We start from the raw sequence: 26,294 nt of genomic DNA, 5'->3' as shown, positions 1-26,294 counted from the left end.
TAGAGTTTATTGAAGCAATTTATCCTGACTAAGTGTGATATAAAGCTCTGTACGTGTATTTACATGCCGGTTATTGTTCTTAGTGAGTGAGAAGTTAATAGTTTTTGAAGGACAAAATGAATCCTCCTAATATCTTGCAAGATCAGTTAACTGCAATTCTCATAGCGCACAAGTCTCAAATTTTTAAACAGAGCTGATTGTTACACTGTCAGAAGTGTCGGGGGGGGGGGAGAACCTGAAATATTGTGTTTTTGTTTTTTTCCCCCCTCAGTTTTGATTAGTTTTATCAAAGCCCCAAGAGTGTCTGCTGATCCATTTTTTTAAATGTCTTAAATAGCTTTTATGTGAACTGGAAGCATAAATACCAAATGAAGAGAGACCCAAAATCTTAAGTATTCCTGGAGGAAACAAGCTGTTTAAGTGACAGATGCTTGACATTACATTAATTAAAGTAAAAGTAAGGATTTTTGCTTTGTAAATTAGAGCAGCCCTTCCTATTATCCTGCAAATTTAATAGAATTTATTAGAAAAAATAAAATCACTTCTCTTCCTAGCTAAGTACACCATGCAGCTCCATTTAAAACCCCAAACTGTGTTAAAGTTTTGACTTCATAACCGTCTTCACCCTTTCACCATTCAGTAGCTTCACCGTTTTTTAAGGCGGATTTTTGCAAAACTTGAAAGGATAACTGCCACTTTTCATCCATTCCTTGTCTGCCATTCGCCTGTTATCACAACATGATTCTTTCTTCAATGGTTTAATAGCTCCAAAACCTGCTGTTTAAAATTGCTGATGAAATTCACCACTGGACTGACAGAGGACTTCGTTCCCCATGGCTGTCTTGACAATGCAATCTCCCCTCGTACACTGCCTCCCCAGTGTACCTAACCCCTGGCCTTCTCTGTGAGGGGAGCATAGTCTCCATAGGCATACAATCCTTGGTACTGAGATTGACAGCTTGAAGATTTGGCAATCATAGCAGTTTACATCTTGAAAGTGCTGTTTTAAACATTAATTGTTAACCACCCTTGCTTTACAGAATGTATCCCCTTTTACAAATGGAGAAATTGAGGCATGAAGATGGGAATCAACTTGTCAAAGACCACAGAAGTCATTGTCTAACCCAGGATTAGAAATCTGGAATACCTGACATGCAGTTTTGGGTTGAGTCCTATAGACCATACTAAAATGGTTACTGACCTAATGTCTGGAGGTACTGAGGGGTCTTTGGACTGCATGTTGGACCTATGTCCTTCCTGTTTGTTAAAACCAGCTGGATATACTGGGACTATGCTTGGTGGATACCATCGCATCCTTTTGGGAGAACAGGGTATCAGCTTCCTTTTGAGTAGGCAATTGTTAGGTCTTGTCTTAGTACACCATCTCTTGATACTGATAGTCCTGCCAGATTACCATCCTGTTTCAAACTTTACCCTCTTCTGGGAAAGGTGGTGACAAAGCAATTCTAGCAGGATTTGGAGGGAGTCTTAACTTTTCCTTCACTCCAGTTAGATTTCCAATCTGGTTATGGTACAGAAACAGCATCAGTTGCATTACCCATCTAAAGAAAGAAATCAAAGATAAATTGACCATGTTGGCTCTTTTAGATACATCTGCTTCCTTTGATACAGCTGACTGCAAGGTTCTGGGGCGATGGTTCTGGTCCTTAGCTGGGGCTCATGGAGTTTGTCTGGTCGCTTGCTCCTTTCTTTCTAGATTTCAGAGAATTGTTTTGAGTGAATGAGCATGGGGCAGACATGCATGTTACTGCAGCATCCAACCTTGACAATCCTCCTGTTTGAAGGCTTCGTATATATGTTAGTTATTAAAGAAGCATGGACTTAGCCTGCTTTCAATATGCTGTTGATAACAACCATATCTATATCTCTATTTTGTGGGGTCATTTGATGCATATGAGTGATTTTACCCAATGCCTGAATGAGATTAAGTCTAGAATGTGGGCTAGATGGTTGAAGATCAGTCTGGAGAAGATTGTGGTGATATTTATACACTTTGGTTAGAAACTCAAAAAAGTGGTGGAGATCGGCCACTTTGATTTGAGGGAGTTCACTCGCCTTTTGGATTCTCAAGTTAACAATTTGGGGTCTGAGTTGGAAGCTCAGATGTGGCCGAGACTGGTTTGTCTTCTCCCTCTCCCCCCCACCCCCCCCCCCACTCCCCCATCTGCGCTTGTTGAGGCTTTTGACATATTTAGATACTCCTCTTGCTGTTATCTACCATGCTTTGCTATGTCGAGATTAGATCACTGTCAGGAGCTCTCTAGGCCATAATCTTCAGATCCATGAGAAAACTCCTGCTTCATGCTGTGATGGGGCTCCAGGATCTATATTAATTTACAGGTACAATTTAAGATGTTAGTGTTGATTTATAAAGTCCTAAGCGGTTTGCGTTCCAGCTGCGTCTCTTGTGGGGGTTTTCTGATCAGCAGATGCCTCTGAGCTGATAGTCCTGTGGTTTCTGAGGGAGGGACCGCTAGCAGGGCATTTTCTGTGAGGGACCATAGCATTGGAACTGTTCTCCTTCCCCAACCACAAACAAAATCCCAAGCCAATCTGCTTCTTCTAGGATCTTTGGAGTTTGTTAACCTTGTTTGTTAATCATGCATCCAACGAAGTGAGCTGTAGCTCACAAAAGCTTATGCTCAGATAAACTTGTTAGTCTCTAAGGTGCCACAAGTACTCCTTTTCTTTTTGTTAAGCTTCAGTGCACTCTGCAAGGCTCATTTTACTTCCTCTGAGTTTTCTGGGAGGTGTGTGGGGGCTAATATTTGGGGTTAGCCTTATTTATGTGCAAATTATGAAGCACCCTTGTTGCCAGTCCATTATATTTTTGTTTGGAGACTATTTACCAATTGTTTTTTCATGTTTATATAGGGCCTAGAGTTCATTTGCTTAATAAATCTAAACATAGTCCAAATTGTGATAGCAGACTTTGTAGATACCCTTTAGAAAGATCAGAATTGCAATCCACTCATTTTACACAGGCTGCTAAACAGCTATTGATGGGAACAGTTTTTAGCCAGGACCAACTAGGACCAGATTTGATCAAGCACTCTAGGGAGAGAAAAGCGCCACATCTCATCAGTCCTTTCAGATATTCTGTTACTTTACACCCCTAAGCTATCTTTAGCTTCCATTGAAATGCAAGCTTCTCCCCCAACCCACCATATACCCCCCAAGTTTTGTTTTGCTGCATCACTAGAGTACTTTCCATATAGTTCCTAAAAATAACTCTCTCCACCCTCTCAGTGCTACTGAGGTGTTTTTACATGGTTAGAAATTTTAATATCTAAACAAAAAGTGTATATTTTTTTATGAACTAATTTTGGCTGCATCCTGGTTCCATTTCTGTTCTTGGCTCCAGTGATGCATGTCAGCTTTCTACAGCCAAGAGCGTAACTCAGAGAGAGGCTGGAAGCAACATGAACAATCAGGACACGTTCACACAGTAAACCCCCTGAAGAGATAACATTTTCTTTATTATAGCTTTTTAAAATCCAGCTATAAAAATATCAGTGGGTGGATGGAACCATTATTTCTAGAATTTGAGGTGGTGGGGGTTACTTTATTTACTCTTATTTTTTATTAATAAGAATAGCTTCACTTGCAGCATAATAGGACAGAGTGCTTTGTTATCCTTGGCTATAATCTGTGATAAACTACCCTTGCCATCAGCCATGTAGTTTACCCACTAGGGAGCCAGATTATTGCCTTGTAAAATGGAGGCACCACTCCTATAATCCCTTAATTAATTAAATGACAAATTATAGTTCTCTCCCATTGAAAATATAACTTGTATGTAGAACAGACTCGATTTATATAACTGCTTCTGGATTGCACATTTTTCTGTAGAATGTCACACACTGTGTGTGTGTGTGTGCGTGCGCACATGCATGCTTTGTATACTGTATTAAAAATCAATGAAGAAAATAAACAATTGGATTAATACTTTGCTTTCTCTCGTACCTTCCATCGGAGGATACAGGAGTGTTTTGCAGATGTTAATTATTTCTTACTGTCCTACTGTGAGACATGTCGGTACTGTCTCCATTTCCAGGTGGGAGTTTGGGGTGAATACTGAAGGTATGTTTACACTGCAGTTGGGAAAGTTTCTTCCCAGTGGGGGTAGACAAACATGCACTAGCACGGGGAGGCGGTTTGAGATAGCCAGGGGGACCAGGTAGGTTTGTACTCAGGTGGCTAGCCCGAGTGGCAGCCTCTGCTACCCCTGGCTACTCTGCTACTTTCAGTGCACTTATTTGAGCAGAGCTACCATATCTGCCTATCCATGCTGGGAAGCATGCTCCCAGCTGCAGTATAGACATACCCTGAAATGGAGAGAGCAGGAAGTCTCTTGCTGAGGCCAGGCCATGAAAGAACCAGGAATGGAACTCCGGAGTGCTGACTACATGTCCCTAAGTCTGACCAGTAGACTAGGCTGTCATGGCTCCTCCTTTAACTATTAGACAAAATTTCCTCTTTGCAAATGCAAAAATTACTGGGTTACATTAATTAAGACTTTAACTCAGACTGGATTAATTCCTTCTTCTGTACATGTAATCTAGGGGGCACAGAAACCCCCTTCTTCCCGATATCAGCAGTCTTACTTAATTATATTCCTTTAAAGAGCTTCTGCTCCTGATATTTTGAATTTTTTTAGCTTATTTAACAATTTCCATCCCTCTTTCCTTTCTCCTCAGCTTTGCCCAGCTATATGAAATATGGGAGACGACAGGCCGTTTGTGTGCAATGCCCCCGGCTGTGGACAGGTACTTTTACAGTATATTTTATTGTGAATGTGTTGTTGTGAATCAAAGTGTCTGTGTTTATCACTGAGGCAAAGAGTTTAAAGCCAGCATTTTACATGATCACTGGAGGTAATCAGATCGGAGGATTTGCAGTGTGTAAATCCAAGTTATGAGCAAATGCAGGCACTACAAAGTAATGAAATCTGCCTTGCTTTGTGCCATATTGTTATTCTGCTGGTGTCTTTCATAAGAACCATACAGCCCAGAAACAACACACTGATCTCCAGTTAATGTTTTCTGATAACGTTACACACGTTCATTCAAGGCTATTTAGCCAAAGGACAGATATTCCTTCTCTGTCAGGATGAGTTAGCTGTGATAGCATATTCCGTAAGGCAGCTGAGAATGTGACAGTTGATGGTTTGCTGCTTGCTATTTTTGAGCTTTTTAAAAAAAAAAAAAAAGAATTTTTCCTCCATAGGTTACCTGCTAGTGTTAGTTGCAACCGTGCAAAACTCTTTTTTGCTCACTCCCCTGGATTGAGTGTTTTTGTTTTGTTTTTTTATGAGTGAGTAAAGTACTTCTTCATGTGATAAAGGGCAGGTGAGTAAACTTTTGTGTCTGGGCTGGTAAATGTCCATGACAAGTCTCTCTCTCTTTCCTCCCCCTCCCCCCCCCTTAGTGCTTCCCTGAAGTCTGACTTAATGCAAAACAAACCTCTAAGAACAGACAGTGTCGCTTTCCTTTCATTAAACACTAATGCCTCCTGATCCTTTTATTGCGCCCATTGCCCATACCATCTGGGCAACTCTCACTTTTCCTTTAAAAAACAAAACATATGAACTACTGAGCCATTCAAGTGAGGACTTGTTAAAATCCTACATAAATTCCTTACCGTGGTTATTGTTGGCTAATGAATTAAAAGCCTATGTGTTATGGTGCAAAAATTTAAGAAGGGGTGAACAGGCATGCCCCTAAATGATTTTTGGCTTTTAACCAGATCTTCAGTGATTCATATCCACTTTGTTACGTAATGGTCACAGTCAGGGAAATGAGTTGCCAAACTATTTTGATTGACACACTTGGGAGCCATAACTAATTCCCTGGATGAACCCCCACAGCATAATTTAGGGTTTTGTTTTTTTGTTTTTTTTTTAAATTTTAATGCCTCTTTGGGCCTTTCATGAACATTAAAAGGGATAATTCTGTACCCTTGAGGCATGTGCTTTAAGACATGATAATATTTTGATACAGCTACTTGGTTAGTGGATTCGATTTTTCCGCTACACAAAGTACTTTGCCTTTTTTAAAATAAATGTAGTTGCTGTGTTGTAGTCTTTTTTGCTTAAGAACATTTCTAGTATCAGTCTAATCTGATGCATTTTTTTTATCCTGCCCTTATGTGGACTTGATTTTGTAGCCTGTTTTATCTCTCCTTTTGTTCTTGAAATTGTGCAAGTCGTCATAAACTGTACGTGCTGTATCTGAGCACTGTCATGAAGACTTCAGTTATTTAACTCTAAAGTCAGATTCATAAGCAATGGAGGCAACCCAAAACTTTTTAAGTAATTAAAAAAAACCCACCCAAATGAGATATAAGGGTGGCTGCTTTTCTCTTTCATTGCTCAAGGAGAATCCTCCTCCTTGTGTGTAATTCTGTCAATTCTTGATATTTAATGTTGAAATGTTAACTTTACACCAATTATTTTTATTACGGCAGTGCGTGAGGGCCAATCAAGAATGCAGCCCCATTGTGCTTGCTGCTGTACAAACACAGTAGTAGACAGCCCGTGCCCGACAGAATGATGCATACACTGTAAGGCTAGAAGGGACCACTGTGGTCATGTAGTCTGACCATGTGTATAACACAAGCCATAGGACTTCCCTGAATTTAATTCTGTTTGAAGTAGAGCATATCTTTTAGAAAAACATCCGGTCTTGATTGAAAATTTTCCAGTAATAAAAAATCCACCACAGCCTTTGGTAAATTGTTCCAATGGTTAACTACCCTCATTATTAAAAATGTGCGCCTTATGTCTACTTTAAACTTGTCCACTTCAACTTGTAGCTATTGGATCTTGTTGATCTGTTTCTCAGCTAGATTAAAGAGCCCTTTATTATTCTTGCTGTTCCCAATGTAGATACATATAGACTCTGATCAAATCATCTTTGTGTTCAGCTAAATAGATCGAGTTCATGAATCTTTTGCTGTAAGGCATGTTTTCCGATCCTTTAATCATTTTTCGGTTGTGCATTTTACGCTGAAGGTTTTTAAGCCATAAGCATGGCATTCACCGCTAAAATGCAACCACCTCTGCAGTGAAATGCAGCTGTTGAATAGCACAGAGAAACAGTAGACAATAGTCTGGGACTGGATGTGGAGGTGAATATCCAACTTTGAATGCATTTAGGGAGGCCATAATGTCAGCTGAAGTTAATTTCTCCATAGACAACCTTTTATTCAATGCAAACAAGGAAATATGGGGCCAGCAGGCTTCCACTTCCCCGGGTGTGTATAAGCTTGGTTGGTAGCTTTTAATAACTTGATTTTTATAGGAGAAATTAGGGGACCATCCCTTTAGACTTTTAGACTGTTGTCAGTGGTCAAATTCTGACTGCATGTGCTGCCATTTCTGGCACCAGATCCTGACCTTTGACAAGCTACCTAGATTCCTTCTATCAAAAGAGTTTCCTTCAGGTAAACATATACTCAAATATGGAGGGTCAGTTCAACTGTGGCTTCCATTATAATTGCACTCACTTATTCCATGGGTGAATTTGTCCCCAAGTTGCCTAAGAATCTGGACCACTGTTTCCAAATGTGGTTGGCTAAAGATAGACACCTAAATCTTTGTGTTGGCAGCTAGGTAAGTGGCCTGACCTTTCAAAGGTCCTGAGCACCTACAACTCCTGATGTAATCAGTGGGCGCTGTGGGGGGAAAGCACCTTCTGAAAATCGGGCTACTTTTTATTTCGATGCCTAACTTTAACTTTGAAACCATGAGTCCAAGATTCTATTAATAACATGATATATTGCTTACAGTGTTGTACTAACTAGTCTTTTTCCAAGGAAATAGAGACAATTCCTGCCCCCAAAGAACTTGCAACTCAAAATATTGAAGCTAATAACTACATTCAATATCCTATATGAAATAAGTCTCAGTCCAGCTCCCAATAGAAAGGTTATAGAAGTCACCATCACAGTATGACAGTGATCGTCCCTTTATTGCTAGTTGCAGCAGAGGCCAACGACTGGATGGATGGATGTGAGGGAGGGCTCTTCTCTCCACTCTGGAGGACTGTCCCTTCAGGTCAGGGGTGAGGGACATTGGAAGATGAAGCTTTTTTTGCTGCAGTTCATACTTTCTAAACATCAGGCACCTGTCAGAGACCCTGGTGCACTTACCTGCAGTGTGCCAGGTTACAGCCTCTCTTTCTGGCTCCTCCAGAGCCCCCAGCTGCACTTTACCCCCACATCTTTTCTTATGCACACACCCAGTCTGTTATCCCCAAAAGCCATGAGTTTGCCTCATTAGCGCCCTCCGGACAGTGTCCAAAACTGTGTCTCTGTCAGACCAGAAGGGGGAAGCTTGATAGGGAGCCTTTGTGACTGTGGGGCCCCTATATGTGACTATCTTACATAGCTGGTCGTCGTTCCTTTGGGTAGCGTCCTCTGACTCCTTTGCAGAGCGGTAGGTGCTGCCTGGAGTTCTCTGTTCACATGCCCTATTGTTTAACCTTATTTTAAATCTTTGAATCATGCTCCCATTCCTGTGGTTGGTTGGTTGGTTGGTTTGTTTTTTTGTTTTGTCCCATGGAATCAGTTGATCTTTCGTCCTGTGACCAATTTCTCAACTGAGGGGGTGGGTTATGGTGACAAGATAGCAAGTGTGAAAAATTGGAACATTCACCCCTCGCCTCTGGGGTGGTGGTATAGTTGCATATATAAGACACAGCCCCTAATATTGGGACGTCTGGTCAACCTAGGGTGGGACCTTAGGTGCAGGTGGGCTCTGCCCACCATTCAGGAATAGCAAATAGGCTGGCACCTTTCACCACCATTATATTTATATATTTGGTCTTTAAAATAGTGTGTGTGTGTGTGTGTGTGTGTGTGTGTATGTATGTATGTATGTATGTATGTATTTTAAAGACCAAACATATAAATATAATGGTGGTGAAAGGTGCCAGCCTATACTGACCAAACGGGTTAAAACTTTCATTATCCATGCTTGTGCACAAATATGACCCTGGGCAGACAGCCACAAGCTATGTTTCGTGTTCTTATTTGCAATTCAGAACTCGTGTATGATCTTCAGTGACCCACCATTTGGAAACACTGCATTAAAGAGCATATGAGCAGGAGAAAGCAGAACAACGCAGATAGCTCTGAAAAGAAGACTTGGAACAACTGTTATGAAGCCAGTCACAAAATTTTTTTTGCTAAAGGGAGAAGTCCATCACTTCCTTATATGAGTTGTCAGTTGGCTCTTCTTTTCCTATGTGGTTGTGACTAGCCTCTCACTTTACTTCCTTTCTTGTTCCTTTTCCCTTCCCCTCCACTGCGTCTGTATAGAAATTCGAAAAATGCTGTGGTAAGGGCAGGTGAAGGGAGTGGATACCTAAAATAGATTAGAAGATCTTACTATACTCACCATATCATAAAAACTTGTGAGCTTGCAGTGGGTATGTAAACATGTTTTGGTTGCTAGGTCTTTAATGGCTGTTATTTTTGGATTCTGTACATGATTACTTCCCAACTGTGAGTCTGATGTGACCCAGCTGAGTTCTAAATGTGCAGCATATACTTTTAAAAAGAAGATTCTGCTGAAGGTCGTTTATCTGCTTTTTTTTTTTTGTTTTTTTTTGTTGTTTTTTAAGAGGACCGATGACACTTCTGTTTTTTTTTTCCCCACTTACCCCCCCCCCCCATTGCCAGAAAGAGGAGCTCTTGAACAAACAAGAATTTGTCCCTTGGCTGCAACATTCTCTGAAGGAAATGAAGAAAATAAAGAAGCATGTTAGTCTCTGTATTGATTATAGGAGATGCAAAACTGTGCCTTGAGTAAGGCTTTTGTTTTGTGTGATGTGAAACAGATCCAAAGGTCCTGTTGGAGAAGGTGTCATGCAGTAGCTAATGATTATTAAAATAGTCTTCTAACTCCATTTAAAATACACTCTCTGTGATTAACTACACCCTTTGGAACTAAATGTTAGCAATAAACTTTAATGTTGTCGTTACAGTGGAAAGGTATTGACTAAAAATGTATAATGATACAGCACTGACTCGTTAATAAAAGGAAGGATTTTAGCAGGTTTAAGCATCTTGGACATCTAGGGCAAAGGTCTGAGAGGAAGGCATGGATTCTGCTCGCAATTCTGCCACTGATTTACTGTGACTTGAGGCAAGTTACTTAATTTCTGTGCCTGTTTTACCTTCTATAAAAATATGTAAAAATACTTAGCTACCTATTAAAAGCACTTCCAAGATTCAGGATTGAAAGTGGAATTGAATCATTGATGGTGTAAAATGGTGTGTGTTGGAATGGTTGGGGGGGTGTGTGTGTTTGATAATGGAATGTACCTCCTTCTACTTCTACCTGCTTTATAAAGAGATCTGTGAAGGTTGCACATTTTTTGGATTTTTATGAAGGGTTATAATGGAAAGAAGATCATTATTAATATGCTTCATCCATAACAAAACTAGAGAGCTGTTTAACGGAGGTGTGATAATGTTGAATATATTCTACAAGGAGGAGGACTTTGGTCTGTTACCACCCCAAAAAACAGAACAATTCATTTTTAAGTGACACGTCACTTACAGAATCTCATCACATCACTTTTATACAAGCCATTTCCTCAAACCATCGTTTGGGTCTTAAACCCACCCTTAATTTAAGAATTTATTCCCCTCTAAGCCTATGCCATTGGGGTGATGTCCCTGGAAAGTCCAAGAAACTAGAAGCCCAGAACTTTCATGAGGGCAGAAAAATGATTTTTCTTCTTTGTGGCTTATTGTATCCTCTTATCTTGTCATATAATAGAAATAATGTTTATGGCATTGAAGCCATAGCATCGCTTGGCATTTAACCAACCTCAAAAGCAGTTTATTGCTTTGTATACTCTGCCACTATGACCATTATCCCTTAAATCTCTATTGCTTTGTAATATACGAGGCAACAAATGGCTTCTGTGATTGGCTAAATGTGGAACTGAAGCTAAGGTGTGTTTTATCGTCTGTATAATACAAATGAATATAGATTATTCCTGTTATACGAGTTCTGATATTAAAGAGAAAAAAGGTTCTCTTCTCTCTCTGAGGCTTTCCAATGGCAGGCTGTCCTTTCCATGCTTCAGCATTTCCAGTGGCATAGAATATGTAGAATAAAGCCTTCTCTGTCCTGGAGATGTGCTGTTTCCGGCCACCATGACAGCCACTGGTGTAAACCATCACTGTAGACAGTGTAAACTACTGTCTGCACCAGCACATCTTATCCCAATTCTGAGTAGGGGCTGAACTGCACCAATGCAAAGAACGACTTTGCCTGTCTACAATAGGATTTGTACTGATGCAGGTACATCAATGGCTGGAAATCCCCAGTGTAGGGAAATCTTAAGACGAACTATACAGAAAAAACTCCATCGTGAAGCAGTTAGGGCTGCTGTACACAACAACGTGGAGGAAGAGAGGATAAATACTACTATGGCTTAATTTTTCAGTTCTGGGTTTGTGTTAGGCATAGTGTGTGTGAGTAACAAGCCTGAATAATGAAGTGTTTTGTAGATTAATTTCCTTGGGTTTTTTGAAGTGTTTAACAGGAGAAGGCAGGGGCAGACCTGTGATAGAAGAGTACAATAGGAGAATATCTTATCCATCAGCAACTGTGGATAGAATAAAACATGAGAGACGTGCTCCTCATGGTCAAGGTTGTATGTGCCTGGACTCATCAATAAGGCCTCTGTGCAACTGACCCCAATCAACTAATCACGCATGTGTGAACAGCACATAGCAGCATTCAATTACAGGCTGAACCTCTCTTGTCTGGCACCCTTGGGACCTGACCAGTGCTGAACCTGAGAATTTGCTGAACCACGGGAGGTCAATACAGTATTATAGTGAGCAGGTTTTTTTTTATTTTTATTTTGCTGAGGTGAATAAACAGAACAACATACTGATGTGCCCTTTTCCAATTTCTGCAACAATACTACCTTTTGCTGTACTGATATTGACATATGCTTATGCTTAGCAGCATTACCAACACTTCCACTGCTTACTGGTGTCCTAGACATATTTAGGGGTAAATTAGAGCTAAATAACAGCACAGAATACTGAGAGCCAGAACTGGCGGCTGTAAACAAACTTTGCCAGACTGCGGGAAACTTGGCCCCACCCATGATAAGTGGACATTCAGCTAACTAAAATCATGCCGGGCCACGGATGTTGCCAGACCAGAGAGTGCTGGACTAGAAAGGTTCAACCTGTGTAACTTTAACTAAAAAGAAAAGGAGTACTTGTGGCACCTTAGAGACTAACAAATTTATCTGAGCATAAGCTTTTGTGAGCTACAGCTCACTTCATCGGATGCATGCAGTGGAAAATACAGTGGGGAGATTTATATACACACCTTGTATCTCCCCACTGTATTTTCCACCGAATGCATCCAATGAAGTGAGCTGTAGCTCACGAAAGCTTATGCTCAGATAAATTTGTTAGTCTCTAAGGTGCCACAAGTACTCCTTTTCTTTTTGCGAATGCAGACTAACACGGCTGCTACTCTGAAACCTTTAATAACTAAAAATTTCCCAGAATCCAGATTTTTTTTTTTAAAAACGGCTTCTCATTATACCGGTTCTCCTCCAGGTCCACCTCTCTACCAGGTTTTGTGTAGATTGGCAATTTTAAGAGGTCTCTATCAACAATAAAAATTTATGAAGATAAAGCAAACAGAAATTACGAAGAAAATTCTAAGGACATAAAAACTAACTCTCTGTGACTCTTCACACCAGTTGTCCACCTACTTTTATTGAAAACAGGAATTTACTCCCATTTGTAACCCAGCCCTAACTGTGGAGTCATTACCATGCATCTCTAGAACGGAGCAGAACTGGAGTTAAAATAAAGACACACTGATCAAGGAGCGTGGCTTATGTGAAGAGGAGACTGAGGCTTTGTTTGCACTACAGAGTTTTGTTGACGTAAATTAGGCTGAAAGTCAAAAAGTGGTATAATTACATGTGCATGTTCACACAACACTCCTTCTGTCAGCAGAGTGCGTCCACAATTAGTGCTTTAGCATCAACAGAGAGAGCAGTGCACTGTGGGTAGCTATCCCACTGTGCTATTCACCACCTTCTGCTTCTAGGAGTTGTGGGAAGACAGAGTGGATCTCAGTGCATCATGGGTGCAGGCTCAATGTTCCATGGTGGAGTTCTTTCCATCCCAGCATTCCATGGATTTCTGACTGCATTTTGTGGCATTTTTCAATGGCCACTGTTTTTACTGTGTGCTTGCCATCTCTGTCTGAAAGGATAGATCCCACACTGCTCTCTACTGTTGTGGTCATGTAGTATATCATGAGCACCCAATCTGAACAGGAATCAGAGTTGCTTGACCTGCTGTGTGCCATGGAAAGAAACAACACCAGATTACTTTTAGCATTCACAGAGCAGCTGAACACAGTGGACCATCATTTTTGGGCTCGGGAAACGAGCACTGAGTGGTAGGATCACATCATTATGCAGGTCTGGGATGATGAGCAGTGGCTGCAGAACTTTTGGATGTGGAAAGTCACGATCCTGGAATGGTGTGTGGAGTTCTCCCCAGAATTGCGGAGCAGGGACACCAACATGAGAGCTGCCCTCTCAGTGGAGAAGCATGTGGCAATCACTGTTTGGAAGCTGGCAACTCCAGACTGCTACCAGTCAGTCGTGAATCGTTTGGAGTCAGGAAGTCAAGCATGGGGGCTGCAGTAATGCAGATGTGCAGGGCCATTAATTGCATCCTGCTACAAAGGACTGTGACTCTTGGCAATGTGTGTGAAATATTGGATGGCTTTGCAGCAATGGGATTCCCTAACTGTGGCAGGGCGATAGATGGCATGCATATTCCAATTTTGGCCTCAGACCATCTTGTGACAGAGTACATCAAGAGAAAGGGGTAGTTCTCTCTGGTATTGCAGGTGCTTGTGGATCACCAGGGGCATTTAATTGACATTAATTCAGGGTGGTCCAGGAAGTTGCATGATGCACGCCTCCTCAGAAACAATGGCCTATACAGAAAGCTCTTCGCAGGGACTTTCTTACCTGACCAGATTCCAGTGGGGGGATGTTGAAATGCCCATAGTGATCCTGGGAGACCCAGCATACCGCTTGCTCCAGTGTCTCATAGAAGCCTTACACAAGAAGTCTGGACAGCAGCAAGGAGCGCTTCAACAATAGGCTGAGCAGGTGCAGAATGACCGTAGAATGTGCCTTTTGGCAGATTAAAAGCGCGCTGGTGTTGCTTTTATGGTAGGTTAGCCCTAAAAGAGGAAAATATTCCTGTGGTCATAGCAGCCTGCTGCACACTCTATCATACTTTTGAGGCTAAGGGTGAAAAGTTTTCCTCCAGGTGGAGCATGGAGGTGGATCGTCTGGCTGCTGAATTTGACCAGCCAGATACCAGGGCTATTAAAGGGGCACAATGGGGGGCTATTCGAATCAGGGAGGCCTTGAGTCGTCATTTTGACAATGAGCCCCAGTAATGTGTGTGTTCTATACAGCAGTGGTTCCCAAACTTGTTCCGCCGCTTGTGCAGGGAAAGCCCCTGGCAGGCCGGGCTGGTTTGTTTACCTGCCACGTCCACAGGTTCGGCCAATTGCGGCTCCCACTGGTCGCAGTTGGCTGCCCCAGGCCAATGGGAGCTGCTGGAAGCTGCAGCCAGTACGTCCCACTGCCCGCGCCAGTTCCAGCAGCTCCCATTGGCCTGGAGCAGCGAACAGCAGCCAGTGGGAGCAGCAATCAGCTGAACCTGCAAATGCGGCACGTAAAAAAATTGGCCTGGCCCGCCAGGGGCTTTCCCCACACAAGCAGCGGAACAAGTTTGGGAACCACTGCTATACAGCACTCTGCCATGCTTTGTTAACTTGCTGCCTTGCATGAAAATTGTGGTGATTCTTGACCAGGATTTGCAGGCAGTAAATGATCAAATTGACACTGTGTGTTACTACCAGCATCAACAACCACATGTAGGAGACAAATAAAGATTGCTTATCTTTCGGAGAGTTTGTTTTTATTAAATACCAATTAACAACACTCCCTGCACAAGTGATTTTCCCATGCCAATCGGCAATTTCCTAGAATGGGGAAAAGAACAAAACAGCACTGCCAAGGAATCTTTGCCAGAGGATTGGCAAGTACCTCCAGGAAAGCTTTCCCCCCCCCCCCCCCCCAGAGAACTCTCTGGAGGATTCCCATGAAATCTCAGTGTGCATTAACACCGTTTTAGCTGTACAGAGGAGTGTGAAGGACATGCAAACACAGCTAGTCTTGTACATTTCTATCCCTTCACCCTCTTCTAGAATATACAAAGCAAAGGTCAGCTCTACCTCATATAACTGAACAGCATCAGCTCAAAAAAGTTCCCTTATCAGAGCTCTCCTCTTCCATATCATGCACGCCAGAGACTGACTGCTTGGACTGGCTAGATCGGGGTGGGCAATAATTTTTGCAGGGAGACCACTCCACAATTTTGGTATGTTGTCACAGGCCGCACATTTCTGTTATATTAATGGAGGTGGAGTGGGGTCTGGGAGGGAGTTTGGGTGCAGGAGGGGGTTCTGATCTGGGGCAGGGGGTTGTGGTGTGGGAGGGGGTGCGAAGTGCAGGTTCTGGCTGGGAGGCGCTTACCACAGGCGGTTCCCGGCCAGTGGCGCAGCAGGGCTCAGGCAGATTGCCTGTATGCCATAGCCCCACGCCGCTTCCGGAAGCGGCTGCAGCCGGCTGCTGCTGGTACGTCTCTGCATGCCCCTTGGGAGGAGGGGGGCAGTGGGTCTCTGTGTGCTACTCACACCTGCAACCATTGCCCCTGCAGCTCCCATTGGCCGGTTTCCGGCCAATGGAAACTGTGAAGATGGTGCTGGGAGCAGAGGCAGTGTATGGAGCCACCCCCCGCCAGGGGTGCACAGACACATGCCAGGAGTGGTGTGGGGTCATGGCAGGCAAGCAGCCTGCTTGAGTGCCCTGCTGCACCGCAAGATTTTTAGTGGGCCAGGGGGCAGCCAAAGAGCCTGGCAGGCCGGACGCAAATGTTAGATGGGCTGGATCTAGCCCGCGGGCTGTATTTTGCCCATCCCTGGATCCAGCCCGTGGGCTGTATTTTGCCCATCCCATTCCCTCGAGTGGAAAAGAGGTCTCAATTCGCCATGCTATCGGATGACCCTGCTGCGTGCGCCACATCCTCCTCCAACTCGACCTATTTATCCATGACTTGGTCCTCCTGCCTTTAAAAGGGGAGGGACAGATGCCTGTGTGTCTGGGTGCAGGGCAGCAGAGTTCGAACTGCTGACCAGAGTGGTGGGATGGGCGTTGTGGGATGCCTCCTGGAGGCCAGTTATAGAGATGTAGCCAAGCACGGTGTCTGCACTGACGCTTTGTTGATATTACTTTGCCGCAAAAAGCTCTAAGCCTTTCATGGAGGTGGTTTATTTTGTCGGCAACGCAGGAGAGTTTTGTCGGCAGAAGGAGCATTGCAGTGTGCAGACCTCCCCTGTTTTTTCAACGAAAGCTGACTTTTGTTGACAAAACTGCGTGGTGTAGACCAGGCCTAAGTGTCAATAAGCCTGTTGGAATGATGTTCACTAACTAAAATCTTCATTTGGCTGACAGTCCCCTCGTCAAAATTCTGGATATTAGTGGTCAAAATTGAACAAAACATACGACAGTTTAGAGGCAAAACTTCATTCCATTTTCAAGCTTTCATTCTTTTGCATGGGTTTTGTTGCCCAGTGCATGTATATAGTATGGTTGATCATCAGCTCTTCTTGTATTGCTGCTGCACCTAAATGACTTAAAGATCTGAACCATAAATTGTAATTTCATTACTAGCTTTTAAAAAAACAAATTCTTCAAAGTAGCATCTGAGGATACCTTGAGAGATTCCTAGCAGGATAAATTCAGTCTTCCTCCTACCTCACTTATCCTTGTTTGAAACTGCCATAGCTGAATAAAACTAAAGAAATACCATTCTACAGAGAAACACCTTGGTTAAAATCCTCCTAGTATGTTACTGGAATGCAGGTTTACAGAAGTATTTTCTTTCAGATTAAGGCCCCTACTACTTCCAGTTCCTACATACCAAGCACAAAGTGGTAGATGGTACGCATACATATATATATATATATATATATATATATATATATATATACACACACACACTGTTAACACTTGGAGACTTGAGAGTTCATAGTAAGAGTAGTTGTTGCTTACAGTAGTTCTTTTAGTTTTTCAGTATTGCATTGATTTTTTTTTTTTTTTTTTTTAGAATTGGAATTAGAACTCTTGTATTGTCAATGCAGTGAAATAATGTGTCCCGCCTCTCACTGAAAATGTATTTTTGGAAGTGGGCAGGTGGAAGCTAATTTTGAATAATAAGCTGAAAAAGGCATCTGAAACCAGTAAACTTATTTTTTACACACCTATAACTTAACAGCCAAACCAATTTAAACCAAATTGGATAATAAAAAAAAAAAATGCTTCTAGGCTGTGTCCCTGTATGCCAAGTTCCAACCTAGAATGAATTTTTATGACCACATTATAAACCCCCTAGAAATGAAGGTTTAAAATGGAAATGTTGACAGACCTTTAACTACAAAGCACTATAATAGAACTACTTTTTATAAAATGCCTGTTTTAAAGTATAATTAAAGACTTAAATAATATTTAATAGCAACATTTCCTGTATTTTGTGAAATTTAATCATTCCTATGGTTTAGTATTCATTGCAAATTTTAAGAATACCATTGCGGCTTTACATTTGAAGCATGCCTGCTGTACTGGCAGAGACGCTTGTCTGTCAAATGGAAGTGGGTCTGAAAAGCTTCCTGAATTCCCCTTCTCTAAATGAGAACATAGATACCAATGTGCTTAATGGGACTCTACCATGGGCATGTCAAGAAACTTCAATGTCAATCACCTCCTGAAAAAGTCAGTTTTTAATAACAAAAAAAAAAACTATTAAAATATAACCAGAAATAGGATGTTCTTGCCAGAAGAACAAGTCTCTTTCCCTTCTCCTTATTGAGGTTTTAATTAGGGATTGCACTTGAATATTGTGGCTGCCATCTTCTCATCAGAACACGCTACTAGGAATTTTGGGCAGTAACTGCACTTCAGAAGAATTTGTTTATTCGATAGCAAGCCTACCAGTATTTTAAAAAAAAAAAATTTTTTTTTTTTTTTTTAAATCATGGGTCTGAGCCTGCCGCTCATAACATGCAGAGCTCTCATTGACATTAGTGCTCCAGACTGTTTGCAGGATGGTGGTGGTGGGGTTGTATATTGCAAAATACCTAAAAAGGTCTGTGTGACTTTGACACCCCTGGTATTTGCTAACTCTTCCCCTTCTACATTCCTGCCTAAAGTTGGCAAAAGCCAGCTCTGATGGACTGTGTAAAATTACTCCCCTGCCCCGTATACAAAGGATATTGGCGTCCCCAACTTTGCAGTGTTTTCTGTAAGGATTTTTGCACCATTGCAAAAATGATGCATTAAAGTAGGTGGACCCCTGAGATTTCTGTAATGTAGTACTGATCTTACTGTACAGTTACAGATGGGAAAGGGAATCTCTGTGTCACCTTCTTACACACCATACTGAATCTAATTTTGAGTCCTTGAGCCCTTATCTGCTGTCCTGTTGACAAAAACAAGTTAAGATTGAGCTGGATTCCATTCTGCCTTTGGCATGGTCCACTGCTGCCAAATATGGACTGTGAGAGAAGCTTTTTGTTATTGATGATGGTGGAGGTAGAGAGAATGCCGTTTGACCTTTGCCCTACATTTCAGAGTGCATTTGCAGCTCTAGCAGTAAGAGAACTTGTCTGTGAGCTAATTTGCTATGGAAACTTAAATATAACAATATAGTAAAATATATGGAACTCAATGACACTGAAAGGGCTCCTCCCCCCCCCCCCCCTTTCCTACAGAGACCCAGGGCAGGGATTACTTCCTTCTCAACCCACTTATGAAGGGCTGAGTGGAGAGGCCTGACTCTGCCTATAGGGGCAGCTGCAGCACCAGTGACCAGAGGCCACTTTTGAAAGAACAGGAATAGGCTGATGGGTGTGCCAAGCCCACCACAGTCCAGCAAAACTGGCTTATTTAACACAGTCAAAAGCTATCCTTTTAAAGAAGTTTTATAGTGAAGAAACATTCTAGTCTGTCAGCTAAGGCATGATGTACACAAATCCCAGGTGTTCTACTCTTCAGTCATTTGTCACCCATTTTGATGGCTTGTCACATTGGCAGGTTTGAAGGTTGAGAGCTGTGATTTTATAAGAATGGAGTCTTCTTTTCTGAGCATATTTGCACTGTGTGCGCCTGTAAAGCACGTTGATATCCCCTGAAAGGTGCTTCAGAAATGTAATTTTATTTATATCTTTAGCTACTGTGTTACTGAAGACGTCATGTCTGCCCAGGCTGTGTGGTCACACTTGTGGCACCATAAATCTTGATGTTCCAAACAAAGGGGCTCATGGAGACTGCTGCAGACACTTCACTGATGTAGCTGTAGAGAGTGTTAACTTTATAACACTATCAGAACAGCTACATTTTGAACTAGAAGTCAGTTCTGTAGCCTCCTCCTCCTGGTGGCATGAAGTAAATATTTATACACACACAAGGAGGTAAGTAGTTTAAAAGAAATCACATTGCATTCCTTTCTAGCTATTAATTCAAGGAATATTCTTAGAAATGAATAAGTGGGATGTAGGTTTGCCGTTCTGTTGTATTGGGATGTGATCTTACTACCAAATTTCAATGAGTGAGGAGGTGAGCCTTGATGATGATGATGATCATTCTCTTTATAACATGGCTATCCATTCTGGTAAACTGCTATTCCAAAAAGAAAAGGAGTACTTGTGGCACCTTAGAGACTAACAAACTTATTAGAGCATAAGCTTTCGTGAGCTACAGCTCACTTCATCGGATGCATTTGGTGGAAAAAACAGAGGAGAGATTTACACACACACACACACACACACACACACACACACACACACACACACACACACACACACACACACACAGAGAGAGAGAACATGAAACAATGGGTTTATCTTACACACTGTAAGGAGAGTGATCACTTAAGATAAGCCATCACCAACGGGGGGGGGGGGGGGAGGAGGAAAACCTTTCATGGTGACAAGCAGGTAGGCTAATTCCAGCAGTTAACAAGAATATCAGAGGAACAGTGGGGGGTGGGGTGGGAGGGAGAAATACCATGGGGAAATAGGTTTCAGAGTAGCAGCCGTGTTAGTCTGTATTCGCAAAAAGAAAAGGAGTACTTGTGGCACCTTAGAGACTAACAAATTTATTAGAGCATAAGCTTTCGTGAGCTACAGCTCACTTCATCGGATGCATCGAGCTGTAGCTCACGAAAGCTTATGCTCTAATAAATTTGTTAGTCTCTAAGGTGCCACAAGTACTCCTTTTCTTCATGGGGAAATAGTTTTACTTTGTGTAATGACTCATCCATTCCCAGTCTCTATTCAAGCCTAAGTTAATGGTATCCAGTTTGCAAATTAATTCCAATTCAGCAGTCTCTCGTTGGAGTCTGTTTTTGAAGCTTTTTTGTTGAAGTATAGCCACTCTTAGGTCTGTGATCGAGTGACCAGAGAGATTGAAGTGTTCTCCAACTGGTTTTTGAATGTTATAATGTTATAATTCTTGACGTCTGATTTGTGTCCATTCATTCTTTTACGTAGAGACTGTCCAGTTTGGCCAATGTACATGGCAGAGGGGCATTGCTGGCACATGATGGCATATATCACATTGGTAGATGCGCAGGTGAACGAGCCTCTGATAGTGTGGCTGATGTGATTAGGCCCTATGATGGTATCCCCTGAATAGATATGTGGACAGAGTTGGCAACGGGCTTTGTTGCAAGGATAGGTTCCTGCGTTAGTGGTTCTGTTGTGTGGTGTGTGGTTGCTGGTGAGTATTTGCTTCAGATTGGGGGGCTGTCTGTAAGCAAGGACTGGTCTGTCTCCCAAGATCTGAGAGAGCGATGGCTCGTCCTTCAGGATAGGTTGTAGATCCTTGATGATGCGTTGGAGAGGTTTTAGTTGGGGGCTGAAGGTGATGGCTAGTGGCGTTCTGTTGTTTTCTTTGTTGGGCCTGTCCTGTAGTAGGTGACTTCTGGGTACTCTTCTGGCTCTGTCAATCTGTTTCTTCACTTCAGCAAGTGGGTATTGTAGTTGTAGGAATGCATGATAGAGATCTTGTAGGTGTTTGTCTCTGTCTGAGACAACCCCCCACTGTTCCTCTGATATTCTTGTTAACTGCTGGAATTAGCCTACCTGCTTGTCACCATGCTTGTCCTCCTCCTCCTCCCCCTCCCCCCCCCCCCCGCGCTGTTGGTGATGGCTTATCTTAAGTGATCACTCTCCTTACAGTGTGTATGATAAACCCATTGTTTCATGTTCTCTGTGTGTGTGTGCATATAAATCTCTCCTCTGTTTTTTCCACCAAATGCATCCGATGAAGTGAGCTGTAGCTCACGAAAGCTTATGCTCTAATAAATTTGTTAGTCTCTAAGGTGCCACAAGTACTCCTTTTCTTTTTGCGAATACAGACTAACACGGCTGCTACTCTGAAACCTGCTATTCCAAAGTAATCCTTTATCAGGTCTTTCCAGCCATACTAGTTGCTTAAGATGCCTTAGCAATTAAAATCAGTAAAGTATTGACTTTGGCTCCAAACAAACCATTGCCTGGATTTTCTTCACACACACCAGCAATATTGGAAATGTTATGCTGAGGCTGTAGACCACCTCTTGAGGCTTTAAAATCTAGAGATCATCTTTAAATCAAGTCCTGCCAACAGAACTGATGTAGAAAGATGATGTATATGTTGGGACATTTTCTACAGCCACATCAAGTATGTGTCCTGCAATCGAACTCCCAGATACCTGGAGTCAAGTACGAGGCAACACCAGGGGAAAGTAACTTAAAGGACTTACCAGTACTCCGGAGTCCTGACCGGAAGAGGCGTGGCCTTGACCGGAAGAGGCAGGCCAGGCCCTTTAAATCAAGATTTAAAGGCCCCAGGGGTGTAGCTGGGAGCCCTGGGGCCTTTAAAGCATCCCCAGAGCTACCCGCTGCAGAGGCAGGTGGGAGCCACAGGACTCAGAGGTGATTTAAAGGGCTCTGGCCGCTGCTACTGCAGCGGAGCTCCGGGCCCTTTAAATCACCGCCGGAGCCCTGCCACTGCTACCCTGGGGCTCCGGCAGCAGGGCTCGAGGGGCGCTTTAAAAGACCCAGGGGTCCCCGTAGCATTTTCCATGACGGCATAGTTGGGAGGGTATATTTTTGGCTATCTACACCAAGGCAACATCCCACCATTGTGCTTTTTATTGACATCTTTGTTTTTACAGAGCAGAGAGAGAGATCTTCAAAAGAAGATCATCTTAGAACTTATTCCTTTGTCTGTCCAAAAGAAGTGTACAGAATCTAATGCTGTTGAAGTTTGAACCTATGCTTCCAGGGAAGCGTTCATGTAGACTGTTAAGCCATTCACTTCTCATTGGGCAGCTGTGAAGAAGAAAGTTGTAGGTTTTGTATATACAGTAATGCTTTGGAGTTCGTTTTATCTGTTAACTGCTATAGAATAGGTTCTCATTAAGAATTGTGCTTTCTCTGAGGTTTCTGATGCCATATCTAACTCAGAGGGGGGTGGGAAATGAAAACCTGCTGCAATAATGTAATTAGTTTGGATGCTGGTTCCAAGTCCCCCTGCTTGGAAACTGGCCTTTCCACAATGCATTGGGATGCAGATTTAGCAGGAGTATTAGTTGATATGTGCTTTACTCAGGGCTTAATATTTAAAAGAGGGTATTAACATTCTTCCCTCTTACGGGGTATTGAATGTGAGTGGTCCCACTGCACGCATTTCACACCTGCAATGCCAGTTGGTTGTGCTGCAAGCAGTTTTGCAGGCCAGCATAGCTAATAGAACCAGGTCTGGAATATCTCATGTGGTGCCAGATTTCTAATGATTTTTAAATTTTTTGTTTTTGCTGAGTGTACCAAGATAGTCATGAGAGCCTGCCTTGTTCTGATTACTGTTTCTGGTTATCCCTGATCCACAACAGTTGAGCATCCCTTCTCTTTGGAACCAGAATCAGTTTTGCAGGGAAAACATAGTAGTTTCACTTTCTAAGCCTTTGTAATGTTTGCCAGTTCTGATTTGAGTGGGTTGCTGTGAACAAACTCAGTGAAAACCCTAGAGAGTTCCCTCTGGTTCTGTATCAGACCTGCAAACTTTATATGCTGTCATTGTGAAGCCACAAATTGAGCCACCGTCTCTCTTAACAACTTGACTGAATTGCTCTAAAAACATGCTCTGAGTCTTGTTTGTGACAAAACCAGACAATTTTCACATGATTTCTGGTTTTTGTACACGTTCTCATAGCTCTACTCAAAATACCGCATGTGGCTAACACATCAGTATTGATGACTGCTTGCAAGTTCATTAATCTCATGTAATCCCACCTACATGGATCTACCTTTGCTATTTTGATCTACTACGACAGGGGTTGGCAACCTTCAGCACACAGCCCATCAGAGTAATCTGCTGGTGGGTCATGAGTCATTTTGTTTACGTTGGCCATTCTCAGGCACAGCCCCCTGCAGCTCGAAGTGGCGGCCCGCAAGTCCCCGCGGCTTCCCGCAGCTCCCGTTGCCTGGGAACAGCGAACCGTGGCTACTGGGAGCTGTGGGGGGCTCTGCCAGCAAACGGTCAACATAAACAAAATGTCTCATGGCTCGCCAGTGAATTACCCTGATGGGCCACGTGCCGAAGGTTGCCGACCCCTTTGCTATGACCTACACAAGACATCTCAAATGCCTGGAGTGGTTCCAGCAACACTGCCTCAGGAGGATTCTCAGGATCAGCTGGGAAGACCATTGCATTAACATCAGCATTCTCTTTGCAGCCAACATCAGCAGTATGGAAGTGCAGGTTGTGAAACACCGACTCTGCTGGGCTGCCCACTGTGTATGTATGCCTGACACTTGCCTCCCGAAGCAAGTACTCTTCTCTCAGTTCAGTCAGGGAAGAAGGGCTCGCGGAGGGCAGCGGAAGTGCTTCAAAGACTTACTGAAAGTACACCTTAAAAACGGAGGCATCCACCCAACAAAACTGGGAGGACTCAGCATGAAATAGAACACAGTGGCATCACCCTATACACCAAGCTACAGCTCACTTTGAGGAGAACAGACGTGCTCATGAGACGGGCAACAAAGGAGGAAAGAAAGGGTACAACAGTCCAGCCAACACTGTCTCCTCCAAGATTACACCTGTCACTTCTGTGGGAAAATCTGCAGGGCATGAATTGGGCTCCTCAGCGACTTAAAAACCCACTAATGAACCCCCTTGGCAGACATCATCCTCGCATAGAGGGATAGCCAAAAACTATGAGCCAGTCCTAAAATATGTCACTAGTTCCTGAGGTTTAGAAGGGAGAAGGTTTGTAGTGGGATCTAATCGCTTTCTATATTGAGATTTTGGCAATCTGTCAGCCTTTAATTACTGCTAATATACAGTTGAGGAAGCTTGGGCCTTCTCTTCACATTAGGAATCTTCCTCACATTAGCTAGTGAAGATAGGGCTGTTTGTAGTTTGCACAGGTTAGGTGAGGAAGCCTCAACCTACTAACACTGTTTTCAAACTCCCTTGTTTTCATGCAGTTTTACGGTGTTAGCTGACACTTTTTTTCCTAGGGTATGTCTACACTGGAAACTTCAAAGCACTGCCACGGGAATGCTCCCACAGTAGCGCTTTGAAGCGCGAGTACTAGGAGAGAGGTCTCCCAGCACTCCTCGTAATCCACCTCCACGAGGGGATTAGCTCAGAGCGCTGGGAGCCTGTCTACACTAGCGCTTTAAAACGCTCAGACTTGCTGCGTTCAGGGGGGTGAATTTTCACACCCCTGAGCTAGCAAGTTAGAGCGCTATAAAATGTAAGTGTAGACAAGCCCCTAGTGTGGATACACCCTCAGTTTGGTCAGTGCCTTCTCAGCCCATAAAAGGCATCCCTACCTGGGGAGAAAAGGTATATTTTTATGTGGCAGCTAGGATGTGTAGACAGGACAAATTTGTCATTTTATCTCAGTGTAGCTGATTGAGATGGCCCTAGGCTTCTCCTAACACTGCTTTTTTCTCTACCAAAGAGATAGTACCAAAGAGACCAGCATTACTGCCCAGAAAACTTCCATTCTCCTCTGATTCAGAGTTTTGAACATATCTTTTCTGTTGGTCTCTCCAGTGACTGCATGCTAATTGTCACTGTCTACCAGAAGACACTTAATGGTTTTTTAACAGTGGTGTTCTGCCCCTGCCTGTATTTTTAGGAGGATGTCTGTCTGCGTGCTTCCCTTTTAAGTTGGCTGCTTAGCCCCATAATACATTGTAAAGATCAGAGAAGGATCCTTTAGAACTGTTCCTAGCAAACAGAAATGCAGTTTTAATCCATCTCTGTTCCCAAAGTGACTCTCTTCCAAGGGGAGGTGGATAATGTGATGAAGTGGGAATATTTTGTAATATTTTTGAGTCCTATTTATACCTCAGTTTCCCCTGTGTGCTGCAGTGTTACCCAGTGACTGGAAGGGGTCTGTTTTGCTCTCAGGGCAGGGAAAGAGAGAAGTGTGGATGTTGCCTAACTGTCTGGGCCTTAGTCTCTATGTTAGTGGAGCATTTGAGAAGACAATGGTGAATGAATCCAGTCACCAGGATATTGGCACCTAGCAACCAACAACACAGAGGGATATGTACTTCTCATCCTCTACTTAGGGAAGCTGAACAACAACCCACCTGCTCAAGATCAAAGAACTGAAGAGAGATGAGGTGGGGGGAGGAGGGGATAGGAGTTGGCTGCTGGAAGGAATCAGGGCTCTTACCTGGAGTCTGAAAAGGATGTCCAATTGAGAGAGAGCTAGAACCAAGAGGTTCACTATAGCTTGGCTGGGCTCTGAGCTATCAGAATGGACTATGCTTTAACCGTCAGTTCTCTGTGCTAACCTAAAGACTTCCTATCCTGCGTTCCAGTTAACGAATAAAACCTGCTGTTTTCACAATGCTGTTTGAGTGTCAATGCAAATGCTTGGTGAGGTGCATTAATCCCTGAAGAACGTACAAATGTACAAATTTGTTAGTCTCTCTAAGATGCCACAAGTACTCCTTTTTTTTGCGAATACAGACTAAGACAGATGTTACTCTGAAATCTCTATCAGGAGTCTGTCTCCATTGGACTTGCTGAACGGAGCTCACGGTG

General features: G+C 42.9%; 1 protein-coding gene across 4 annotated transcripts in view; it reads left to right on the top strand.

The window, feature by feature from the left end:
* The window catches only part of LOC119846028 (cyclic AMP-dependent transcription factor ATF-7), a 105,442-nt gene that overhangs the window by 26,857 nt on the left and 52,291 nt on the right, over window positions 1-26,294 (top strand). For all 4 annotated transcript variants that reach the window (XM_043506726.1, XM_038379142.2, XM_043506727.1 and 1 more), the window contains exon 2: window positions 4,722-4,790. In XM_043506726.1, coding sequence (XP_043362661.1) covers window positions 4,743-4,790 — 48 coding nt within the window. In that variant the 5' untranslated portion in view covers window positions 4,722-4,742. The remainder of the gene's footprint in view (window positions 1-4,721; window positions 4,791-26,294) is intronic.

Source organism: Dermochelys coriacea, chromosome 20 (genome assembly GCF_009764565.3).
Source record: "Dermochelys coriacea isolate rDerCor1 chromosome 20, rDerCor1.pri.v4, whole genome shotgun sequence".
In the NCBI taxonomy this organism is placed as follows: domain Eukaryota; kingdom Metazoa; phylum Chordata; order Testudines; family Dermochelyidae; genus Dermochelys; species Dermochelys coriacea.
This window is presented reverse-complemented; position numbering and strand designations above follow the sequence as displayed.